Below are 12,321 nucleotides of genomic sequence, written 5' to 3' on the forward strand. Positions count from 1 at the left end.
TTTGGCCCTAAAATCTAGAAAAACTTCTCTGTTTTCTGTCGATAAATCATCCTTCCTACACAAAAAAACACAAAGTATTTGGCCCTTCAGGATACGGAGATAACTCTTCTTTCTAACTGTCAAGTGTTATTTGCGATTTGAAAAAGTTTTGAGTCAAAATATTTTGTTTTTTTGAACCACGTGAAAGGGTTTTAGGAGATTCCATTCAAGATGGGAAGTCGAAACACAAGGAACATAGCTTCCAATACCAACACTAATCAAGATAATGATTCACCTGATACTGATTCTGGTGGTGAAGAACCAGATTTGGTTAGGGTACTATCTCATTTGCTAAGAAGGTGTGATCTATTTATTATTATAGGCTAATGTTGTTATATGATTATTAGAGTGCAAACACTATTGAGTGCAAACAATTAATCCGTGAAACACGAATGACTAAATAGTACAAAATAGTGCTAATCAAACAATAGAAAACAATGGAATTTGCATGAAATTGTGCTATTTAGTATTAATAAAGTTTCACGGTTATATTGTTTGCACTCTAACCCTGAAACTTTAGTAATACTAAATAGCACAATTTCATGCAAATTCCATTGTTTTCTATCGTTTAATTAGCACTATTTTGTACTATTTAGTAATTAATGTTTCATGGATTAATTGTTTGCACTTTAATTAACTGGGAAGTTAGTTCGTCATTGTTCATTTCCCTTCATGTATGTGTTGCTACGCAGTGAATGCTGTTTTTAAATGTGTCATGAAGATTTGACATATCAGTCAAGGTCTAACACTAGTGCCTTTTCTTGAGAATTGTATTTCACTCCATAATAGATCTCTTCAGCTTGCACATAAGTTTTTCCTGTTTTAGATGATATGTCGTTCTTTAGGGTATCATTTCTTTGTTTAACGGTTATGCATGAGAAGACCATGAATATATGGATACAACTCACACAAAGAATCTTATTCTCAAGAGAATGTCATGTGGTCTGAAAAGGGAAAATATTTCACCAGTGCCAAGCTAATGAAGTCTTTTTAACATTGTGAAATACCTGCTTCAAAGCCTTAACTTTGCTTATAGATCCCTCGCAGCACTTTGGAATGCAGCTTCGTCTGGGGGACAAAGCAATAGGTTCCAATTCTCAGGAGATTAGAATACTTTTGTTTTGTCCCCCCAGAACGAGCTCCTTTGAAGCCACATGCAAGGGGTATATTACACTCTTTAGTCCATGCCACTATGAAGATTAAAAATCAGACCGTGTAATGTATTTTATGGGTCCTGGTCAAAATTAATAGCTTTCTGTTGAATAATAATATGAATAATAAAGAACGTCACATTATTAAAAATTGATTGCTTTATTGTCATCAGCAGGTCATGTGCAGTTCATCAGAGCACCCCAGTCCTTGGGTGGTGGTATTCATATTGTACAAGGTGGAAGAGATTCAGATGAGAATGATGATGAAAGTGATGAAGATGATCTTTTATTCACTGGTGCATACAAACAAAAAGATTTACCTAACCCACCAGGTGACAGCTTGATTAATGGTCCTCTTTACCTTCGTTGCTTGTTGTCTCATTACAGACCATGTGATGCCACTTTTGCAAGTTATCATTCTTTCATATGTTAATATTTTAACAAGTTCGTCATAAAAGAACAATTCTCGAGGGAATGTCATGTGATCTGAAATGGGCAATTTGCATATGAAGGGAAAGAAGTCTTTTGCATTGAATTACAGGAAATCACAAAACTTCGGCCACTCCATTTCTGAAGTTTGTTCGCAAATTTCTAAGTTGGTATTGAACTTGTTAAGTTCAGTGTGAATTTGTGTGAGCCCTTTCTAGACAGTGTGAGCCCTTACTAGGCTGCGTGAGCCCTTACTAGACAGTCTTAAGAAATAAATATGTTTAAGGGAAACATATTTCAGGATTTTGTATGTATGTTTCTTCTGGGTTAACTTTTGATTTCTAACAATTTTTTTTATCATTTTTAGATTCAATGATAGACACAAGTAAGCTTGAGGTATGTCTCTAACAATTACAAAAAAATAGAGAAAGAGAAAAAAGAAAAAAGAAGGAGAAAAAGAAAGAAAGAAAAAAAAAAAGAAAGAAAAAAAATGGGAAATAGTTTGAGGAACACCACATATAATTTATTCAAAACTGGTTACCTTAAATAGTGGAACCTCTATATTATGGACACCAAAGAGCCAGAAAAAAGTGTCTGTTATATTGATGGTTTTCAATCATTCCCAAGAGAATTAAATAACAAAAGACACGGCAGCCATGTTGGAGGATATAACAAAAGAATTCATTGACAATTCTTTTGTTAAGTTCCTCCAACATGGCCACCTTGAAAACCATCAATAGAGGTGTCTGTGTTAGAGGTGTGTCCTTAATATAAAGGTAGCTGTCTTGACAAGAGGTGTGTCCTCAATATAGAGGTGTCCTTAATATAGAGGTGTTTATCGAGTGTATGGTGGATATTATGGACACCAAAGTGCCAGAAAAAAGTGTCCTTTATATAGAGGTGTCTGTATTAGAAGTGTGTCCTTAATATAGAGGTGTCTGTACTAGAGGTGTGTCCTAAATATAGAGCTGTCCTTAATATAGAGGTGTTCAAAGAGTGTATGAAATAAAGAATATATGGTGATTCTGCCAGAACCTAAATGTCTTTCTATAATATGGATGTAGAGGTGTTTGTATGTATTTTATAGCTGAGGTATTAAAAAAGCTTCCACTGTATTCATTTATGGCATTTACAATGTGGTTTCAGGAGAGTGACATAAAGCAACAAGTAATGATCTCAAGTGGTCAGACACAGAACAAAAAGAGAAATGTCTTAACACAGCTTAAAATGGTAATTAAGCTAGTCATGTCACCATCATCATCATCATGATTCCTTGCAGCAGGTCAAATCACATAAGGTCTTTGCACTATTCATCTGCAGCACTTATAGTTTGGGTTGTATTCATAATGTTTCTGTTTTCTGTGACACTACATTTTTACAGGGTAGGTTCGTTAGTCCTGCACCAAACCCATTGCACTATTAAACTGCAGCACTCACAGTTTGGGTTGTATTCATAGTGTTTCTGTTTTCTGTGACAATACATTTTTACAGGGTAGGTTCGTTAGTCCAGCACCAAACTCATTGCACTATTAAACTGCAGCACTCACAGTTCGGGTTGTATTCATAGTGTTTCTGTTTTCTGTGATACTACATTTTTGCAGGGTAGGTTCGTTAGTACTGCACCAAACCTCAACCTGGAGGACCAGGGGATCTCTCTTTGTTTTGTCTCTACCCTTTGATCTGTCAATAAGCTACAGTATCCTATAAAGTCCTTGTATATTTTAGGGATTTTTTCCAGAGTGTGTACATGTTGGTAATGTCATGCCTTCTTGCTGGAGCTTCTGCAGGGCAGAAGGTTATGAATAAATCCTCTGAGAAGAGAATTGTGAGGAGATTAAGTGTGAATATTTTTTAACCCAACAGACTTGAATTAATTAATGTGATTAGTAACATATTTCTATGATTTTGATTTTTGTCAGAGAGAATCAGGAAAGCTACCAAAGCAGAAATTTTCCTACGGAAACAGAGCCCTTGCAAGTTCAAAGTTAGTTTCTCTTTCTTGCAGCAGCTCATGATTGTTTGCTGTTATTCCAAAACTGAATGAAAACCCCAAATTTATTATTCCATTATTTATTTGATATGATATATAATATTCTACAGTTATCTGCCAAACACTGTAAAGATAAAAGCCAAGTATGGGCAAAAGGCATTCTGTGGCACCTACTCCAGGGATGGGACGGTATTCCTTTCGGCATGTCAAGGTTAGTATTAGTTGAGATTTTAACAAACTGAAGATTTCAAATAATCTTCATAATATAATTAATATTATTATATAGATATTGGTGAAATTCTAGGTTTTCTCTAGTGTCGAAAACTTGATATCTTTCACCAGTGGAAGATACCATATCTTTCACACGTGAAGATATCGCTGTTGACATAGTAAGGTATTTTAATAAAGAATTTTTGAGCTTTTGTTTTATTCTTAAGTTTCATCGATATCTATATAATAAACAGAACATTACATGGCCGCTTGGAGATAGGAATTTTATCTTTTCGAGTTCAATTTAGATATCTCACTTGTTCTCTGCACTCACTCGTGAGATATCAATGAACACTCGAAGATAAAATTCGTATCTCCGCGCGTCCATGTAATATCCTCTATTTATTGTTATATTTTTCAAATATAACATGCTCGCTGATTGGCTGGTTAAAATACTGTGTTTTTATCAGAGGACAGAGACAGGCACGCTTAATATACATGTGATATAAACTTATTAAGATAACCTTAAGTCTAACTTGGTGTTATGTTGTTCGCCATACAGATGAGTACATCCGACTATTTGACACGACACATGGAAGGTTCTATAACTTCCATAGCATTCATGCTCGGGATATTGGATGGAGTATCATAGATACTGCATTTAGGTAGGAATAGTCAATCATTTCTGTAATCTCTTTGAGATCCTTCTTTTACCAAACTTACTACGTCAAATTTTAACGATACCCTGAAACAACCTCTGGGCCGATCTAATTCAGGGTACGGCTAACTCACAGATCAAACCCTGAAACAACCTCTGGGCTGATCAAAGTCAGGGCATGGCTGACTCACAGATCAAACCCTGAAACAACCTCTGGGCTGATCTAAGTCAGGGTACGGCTAACTCACAGATCAAACCCTCTGAAACAACCTCTGGGCTGATCTAAGTCAGGGTACGGCTAACTCACAGATCAAACCCTGAAATAACCTCTGGGCTGATCAAAGTCAAGGCACGGCTAACTCACAGATCAAACCCTGAAACAACCTCTGGGCCGATCTAATTCAGGGTACGGCTAACTCACAGATCAAACCCTGAAACAACCTCTGGGCGATCTAATTCAGGGTACGGCTAATTCACAGATCAAACCCTGAAACAACCTCTGGGCTGATCTAAGTCAGGGTACGGCTAATTCACAGATCAAACCCTGAAACAACCTCTGGGCTGATCTAAGTCAGGGTATGGTTAACTCAATGATTGAAGAGTGGAGTCGTTACTCCCCCCCCCCCCCCCCCCCAACTCTGGATTACCTGTCATGTTCAGGTTTTTGACTTGTATTCCATTTGTGTTGCAGCCCTGATCAACACTTTCTTATCTATTCCAGCTGGTCAGACTATAGTAAGTACATGTAGTTGGATTAATGGGCAGACTACATCTATATGATGTTAGACAAGTACCAGCACGGAAAGATATACGCCGTTTGCTCCTTTGGTGAGATAGTTCACCAAGGGTAGAACTACTTTTTTTTTGTAACTTAAACTTGTATCTCGATAGAAGTTTCACGAAGAATCAAGAATCACTTATGAATCTTGTCCTAAAGCATCCATAGAAAAAGAGAGATTTCTCATGATTTTAAAAGGGCAAAGGCAGGTGCTGCCACAGTACGAAAGAACGCACTGCTCAATCAATGAAAATTCTTATACATGCTTGGCGGCATCCTTTGAACCAATCACAGCATGCGAGACCACTATCAACCAATAAAAATTCTTATACATGCTTGATGACATCCTTTGAACCAATCACTGTACGCGAGATCACTGCTCAACCAATTAAAATGCTTATGCAGTACATGCTTGACGACATCTTTTGTTTTTTTTGTCATACGAAATTTGCTCTATGGATTTATATCGTGACATTCCTTGTGACGGGAATGATTTAATGTGAGGTTGTAAAATTTTACCAGCGACACCAAAGAAAGGAGTCTAAAATTGGGTGAGCATATGGAAGGATCTTCTACCCGGCTAAAATGTCTTATCTCAAAAAACATTGCATCCTGCGCCTTAAGTTTTAGCTTTAAGTTTGTTAAGCTAACCGGGTCTGAAACATCTTGGCCACTAGCTTGAAAAACCTATAAGCATTTTCAGAACATATTTGAAATAATTTATATTTGTACTCTAACTTATTTTGTTTGCTTTTATTCAGTTCATCTGTGTAATATTTACGGTGATTGTAGCACACATGTGGCCTTAGATTTAAAGTATGTTTGACAAGATTTAACTTTTTTTCGGAGGAAATGAATGAAATGGGATGGGCATGACGTCATCACATGTCTTCGTGTCTTTTTTTAGGCCACGTTTGCGAAGATTCTGTGCCTTCTCTATCGCATTCTCTGAAGATAACGCGGAAATATTAGCAGGGTAAGGTTTATTAAGTCATTCAACTTTTTTTTTGGTGAATGATAATATTGGAGTTGTTTGATTAGGGAACAGTCATTATTTAAGTCGGGGGGGGGGGGGGGGGGAGGGGGGGGGGGGTGGAGGAGAAAATGTTTTTGATGCAAAACATTTTCCAGACCCCAACCTAATGGCCTTCATGTTTTTTTCCTTCAATCGTTTAAAAAAGCCTCCCAATCCTCATTTTGACCTTTCAAGGCCCCCCATGTTCCACTAAAAAAAATTGAGGGCCCCCATTTTCTCTCCCACCCCCCCCCCCCCCGACTTAAATAACGACTGGTCCCTTATATTCCTTCTATCGTGTTTTCCAGGTGCAATGATTCTTGTCTCTATATATATGACCGTGCTAGTGACAAGAGAACGTTGAGGGTAAGGAGTGTGTACTAAACTATGCAGTCAACATATATTTCTCACTACCTATACTAGCATCATTATTACTGCTGCCACAACTAACAACACTACCACTACCATGACAGCAGCATCACCAACACCACCACCAACAACAACGGCATGAACACCACCAACACCACAGTCAACAACAACAACGGCATGAACACCACCACCACCACCAACAACAACGGCATGAACACCATCAACACCAACACCACCATCAACAACAACAGCGGCATGAACACCACCAACAACAACAACGGCATGAACACCACCACCATGACAGCAGCATCACCAACACCACCACCAACAACAACGGCATCAACACCACTAACAACAACAACAACGGCATCACCACCAACAACAACACTACGACCACAACTGCACCATCATCACCACCACGAACGACAGGAACAGCAACAATACCAACACCAACAATAACGGTACCAACACCTCCAACGACAACACTACGACCACAACAGCACCATCATCACCACCACGAGCGACAGCGACAGCAATAGCAACAACACTACCGTAAATATGAATAACCACAACCAACACCAACCACTGCACTCCACTATAAACTCATACCTGCCACAATAATTATACCCTTCAATATGTCGGTTTACTTTCCTTGCCTTGTCAGATAAGCGGTCATGATCGTGATTATGACGTCAATGCCATCGCCTTCGCTGATGCCAGTTCACAGATTCTGTTCAGTGCTGGTGATGATGGTTTGTGCAAGGTAATGTGCTGAAATAACTGTTGGAGTTTTCTTGCAGGAGAAAGTGGGCTCGAATAGTGGCATTCCATATAGTGACTCTCCATCCACTGAGAATCTATGGAATTTATAACGGGTGATTTTGAGATCAGAGCAACAAAAACCCTCGAAGCACAGGAGTAAGCCAACCTGCTCACATAATTGCGAGCCCGCGGATCGAACCCATGATCACAGCGGTGAGAGACAGAACATCAACTCGTTTGACATACGTCAATGGAGAGCGTTCTCTTCGCTACGCCAACCGTGTGACTGTTCGTAGAAAACAGCACGGTACAGCATGTCGAAATAATTATTGTTTCATGATTCTGCTCCATTTACAAGTGCACATACTATAATCTAGTGTTACGGATATTTAAGTATGACTATGATTTTAAATTCCTTTTCTCCACTTGTGCTATATCTATTTACAGGTGTGGGATCGTCGTACGCTGAATGAGTCAAACCCTTCCCCTGTGGGGGTCTTTGCGGGCCATTCTGATGGCATCACGTTTATTAGTTCAAAGGTATTGCTTTGAAATGAGTACACTTGAATCATATACCATATACAATACATACACAGTAGAATACAGAGATCACAGATCAGAGGACACCATAGGATCATAGATCATCGGCTCAACACCTACCTGCCTGCCTGCCTGCCTATACCCTCCTTACCCCCTCCCTCCCTTCCTCCCTCCCTTCCTCCCCTACTACCAACCTACCCAACTACTAACTTACCCCAACCTTCTAACTTACCCCCATGCACCCACCCGCCCACCTACTTATCTACCTACCTACCTATACATGTCACAGTATAGCCCATAGACCAGTGGACATTTTTTTCATACGGTGTTTTTTTCTGTTAATTAAAGAACGACACGCGACATTTAATCACGAATTGTAAAGACCAAACCATCAAGCTGTGGGATCTGAGGAAGTTCTCCAGCCAAGAAGGGATCGATGTAAGTGACGAACTTATAATGTAATACTTTTAGATATTTTAAGTAATATGACTTTTAAGTTCGTAAAAGAACTTAAGGTCTTGAAATTTGAAGTCCGTCATTCAGAACTTATAGTTTATTTCTTAAAGCTGTCTTCCCTTTTTCGTTGCACATTCTTCCATTATACCTTATGTAAGTTGTTTTTTAAAAGGGGTGATTTAATTGCTTTTTGTTTCTTGTTCTTCAGCAAACTAAACATGTGGTCGGGGCTCAGCGCTGGGATTATCGGTGGCAAAACGTGCCAAGGAAAAGTAAGTATGATGTGTCACAGACTCTAGTCCTCATTCAAAGTAAGGAGACATTTGATTGATTAACTGATCGACCGACCGACTGAACTACAAATGAACCTACCAACTGACTTACTAACAAACCTACCAACCGACTGGTCGACTGACTGACCGACCGATCGACCGACAGACGATCGACAGACCGACCGACTGACCTACAAATGAACCTACCAACTGACTTACTAACAAACCTACCAACCGAAAGACTGGTCGAATGACTGACCAACCGATCGACCGACAGACCGATCGACTGACCGACCAACTGACTGACTGGCTGACTGATCCACTCACTTACCCACTGACTGATTGACTGATTGATTGTTTGGTTTTATCGTAGACCTTCGTCGCAAGTCATTGCCTGGGGATTCGTCGATAATGTCGTATCGGGGTCATAACGTGCGCAATACATTAATCAGATGTTACTTTTCCCCTACTCACACCACTGGTCAGGTGAGATTGTACTATTCATGACGCCGTATCGATGTCTAGTGCGCTGCTAGACGAGAGTATGGGTGTTCATGTATCATAGTTGCATCAATGTAGTTTTCACTTCAAAACGAGTAGAAGCTGATGGTGCTCCATCACCTGCGCAATTGCAGTTGAAAAATAAACAATGCTTTCTTGGAGTTGTGTGCATACGTAGTATCACGTAAACTATAGGGGGGTCTAAATGGGGCCCATGGAAGAGCACTTCACAGTGAATAGGCCACATAGCAGTGACTGCGGAACAAGACGCGCGTATTCTAAATTTCATGTCAAATTGGAAATAGTTAAAAGAAAGGAATTATTGTCAGAATTATTTAACGAGAATTGGTGTATTGAAGGTTTGCTAACATCTTTGCTTCTTCTCGTGCTAATACAAGGGTTTTGCTTTTGTTTTGCAGCGTTACATTTACACTGGATGTTCATCTGGAAGTGTTGTCAGTAAGTTAAGATATTCAATTCTCTTGGCACAACCTTTGAGAATTCGCCACTGATTTATTATACTTTATTTAGCTCCTTTCGCACGTAGTTTGCATAATTCGTACTCAAAACACAAGTGAACGAGTGCGCTTGTTCGTTCGTTCATTCGTTCGTTTATTAGTTCGAGCGTCCGTTCGTTCGTTCGTTCGTTCGTTTCGTTTCGTCGAAGCACATAGGATTTATTTTGTATCATGTTTATTCTTACCTGTTTTAAGAAAACCTGCGCAATCTTGCTTGATTTTCGTCGTTAACAAATCTTTCTACTAATCTTGCTACAGTATATGATATCTTGACGGGTAAAATGGTGTCAAAGCTACGAGGACACATATCCTTTGATGAAAATAGCTTTTAAGGGATGTTTGATACTAAAGGGTCTTGTTGGTAAGTGGTGTATTTGACCATAGGTATGGCTGGGTGGCACAGGAATGCTTGATAATTGATAAATTGTTTGGTAAAAAAAACAAATTTTATCCATATATACCCTGAAACAACCTCTGGGCCAATCTAAGTCAGGGCACAGCTAATTCGAAACCCCGAATCAATAGAGAAACCTAACAAACTCTACTCACGCGTGATTCCTATTCGAGGATCGAACCAGAGTCCCCTGAGGTGAGAGACGAATGCGCTATCGTCACGCGGTCAGTATTGAGTGCATATGCTTGTTTTTATGCGTGGACAGTATTGGATGTTTTTAAATGAATGATGTTGCATATTATTCTTTAACTCTTGTTCACGATGCCTGTGTTCGGGATGTTTCATGGCATCCATACGAAAACAAGATCGTCAGTTCTTCCGTAAGTATATCATGTCCAGTATTTAAAACTCTTGATTTAGGGATACGTGAGAAAAATAACGATCAGAGAAAAAGATAAAATAAAGAGAGGGGGACGATATTATAACAAAGTAAATCGTCCTTGTTTTGCGGGAAGCCTTAATTTATGTGTCGATTGAGGGGCGTAGCAAGGTCTTGGCTATAGGGATGCAATGTACCATTTTCCCGCCAAATCCACAGGAATCCCGCATGATTTAATTTTTACTTCAGTTCGTTCCCACCTCCCTATAGCTACGCTAGTGTGTCGATTTTTGCGGACAGAAGAAAACCAGATAATCTGGAGAAGAAAAGAATAAACAGGCTCATGATGGCAGACCCGAGGGTTGAACCTACGAGCGCAGTGGTGAGATGCAGTGCACTTAGCAAGTCACACTGCTATCTTTTTACAGGGAGGCTACCGAGCAGATATACTGATCTAAGTCATTTCCATGAAACTTACAAAAATATTTCAATGATATTTCCAATATCCCTTTGGGACTCCCAACATATTTTCAACACGCATTCGTCCGAACCGTGCATGTACCACAATCATCTGTTCTAACAGGTTTGTTTGATTTATATTCATAGTGGGACGGAAAGGTTGGTCTGTGGCAGTACGAGAGAGAGATTGAAGAGCTGGAGCTGGAGGAGACGGGGCTAAACACTGCGCTGTAAACCAACCAAATCGAATAAAATCACGTGAAATCAGCCATCTTGAATGACAACCAAGGTGCCTGTCCTCCAATATGGCTGCCATTGTGTGTTCAGCAGTACTTGAAAGGAGGATACGGTCTGAAACAATATCCTAATTCAAAACCTAGCTTTGAGTACCTCACTGTCCAAGCATTTCGTTATTGCTCTCTAACTAGTAATCCGTGACGGTCTTCCTGTGTTTCCTTAGGACGTTACTCAAATTTCCTGGGATCGGGACTATGTACACAGGAACCCCAAGGGAAGAACAAATGCGATAATTTTAAAGGTAAATTAAAAAAAGTTTGATAAAACGGTTTTTATAGATAATTAAATCAAAATGCCCAATCAAGGACAACATCTTTTCAATTGAAAGAATATATATGCAAACGTTAACTAGGGTCCTCAAGGCCTGGGCATTCGTAATTGCGAAGAGTTGATTCTTTTTTTGGAAAAGTTTTTTCTGTATCTAGATGGCAAACTTGATTCATACATATTTTATCGGGTCCCACTTCAACTTTATAACCATTGTTCGAGGTTATGACTCGTGAGTATATTAAGCATGTAAATAAAGTAATGATATGTACCTTCAAAAACAAGAATGAATAAGCAATAAAAGAAAATGAAATATATTTTTTTCACGAAAGGTGTAAATCTCGAAGTTATTGCCTGTGGTGCGATGCCTTGCCAAGGACAACATGGCGGCTATGACGTTACATGCACCGGCCTTGTACCCATCCCAGAGCATACCTCCTCTACCTCCTCTTCTTGTCAAATATTTCTTTGCATAGAATCCTCTGGAAAAATTAATTCATAATACGTCCCTACACCTCTCTTACCGATAACTGGGCTACTGAGTTGGGTTCTATACTCTTCCTTGCACTTCTCAACCAAAAATGCTTTTGTACTATTTTTGGTAAAACAGTCATTTTCCTGGAGATCGACCTTCAGTAACCTTTACTTGCCTTAAGACTTATAGTACACCTTGGACACACCCACACCTCATACCTGTCACCGAGCTGGTTGGGTCTAGCGCCTACCTCCGACAATTCTCGTCCAAAAATAATTTTGGATTATTTATGGTGACATATAGTAATATTGTGCTGGAAGTTGACCTTCATTAACCCTTAATTTTTAAACTTGTGGTCATAA

General features: G+C 39.3%; 1 protein-coding gene across 1 annotated transcript; it reads left to right on the top strand.

Annotated features, from left to right (window-relative positions):
- The first annotated feature begins 7 nt into the window (after positions 1-7).
- LOC116295820 (DDB1- and CUL4-associated factor 11) lies at positions 8-11,815 on the top strand. Its single transcript, XM_089040364.1, has 20 exons — positions 8-340; positions 1,367-1,522; positions 1,987-2,015; positions 2,766-2,849; positions 3,539-3,603; positions 3,720-3,820; positions 4,382-4,484; positions 5,169-5,212; positions 6,017-6,071; positions 6,163-6,231; positions 6,579-6,636; positions 7,304-7,402; positions 7,849-7,941; positions 8,290-8,379; positions 8,606-8,669; positions 9,043-9,155; positions 9,590-9,629; positions 9,947-9,990; positions 10,400-10,462; positions 11,068-11,815. Exons 1-20 carry the CDS (start codon positions 211-213, stop codon positions 11,152-11,154), a joined length of 1,587 nt encoding a protein of 528 aa, XP_088896490.1. The 5' UTR covers positions 8-210; the 3' UTR covers positions 11,155-11,815.
- The last annotated feature ends 506 nt before the right edge of the window (positions 11,816-12,321 follow it).

This window comes from Actinia tenebrosa, unplaced genomic scaffold, assembly GCF_029948245.1.
Source record: "Actinia tenebrosa isolate PJP-AT-01 unplaced genomic scaffold, QUT_ActTen_1.0 PGA_scaffold7__59_contigs__length_16204524, whole genome shotgun sequence".
In the NCBI taxonomy this organism is placed as follows: Eukaryota; Metazoa; Cnidaria; class Anthozoa; order Actiniaria; family Actiniidae; genus Actinia; species Actinia tenebrosa.

What these genes read in the sequence shown, in the direction of transcription:
- LOC116295820 (XM_089040364.1), top strand. Translation starts at nt 211, where the DNA reads ATGGGAAGTCGAAACACAAGGAACATAGCTTCCAATACCAACACTAAT. An exon ending in AGAGCCCTTGCAAGTTCAAA is followed by an intron (nt 3,604 to 3,719) that starts GTTAGTTTCTCT and finishes AATATTCTACAG; the next exon opens with TTATCTGCCAAACACTGTAA. An exon ending in TGGTGTCAAAGCTACGAGGA is followed by an intron (nt 9,991 to 10,399) that starts CACATATCCTTT and finishes TTAACTCTTGTT; the next exon opens with CACGATGCCTGTGTTCGGGA.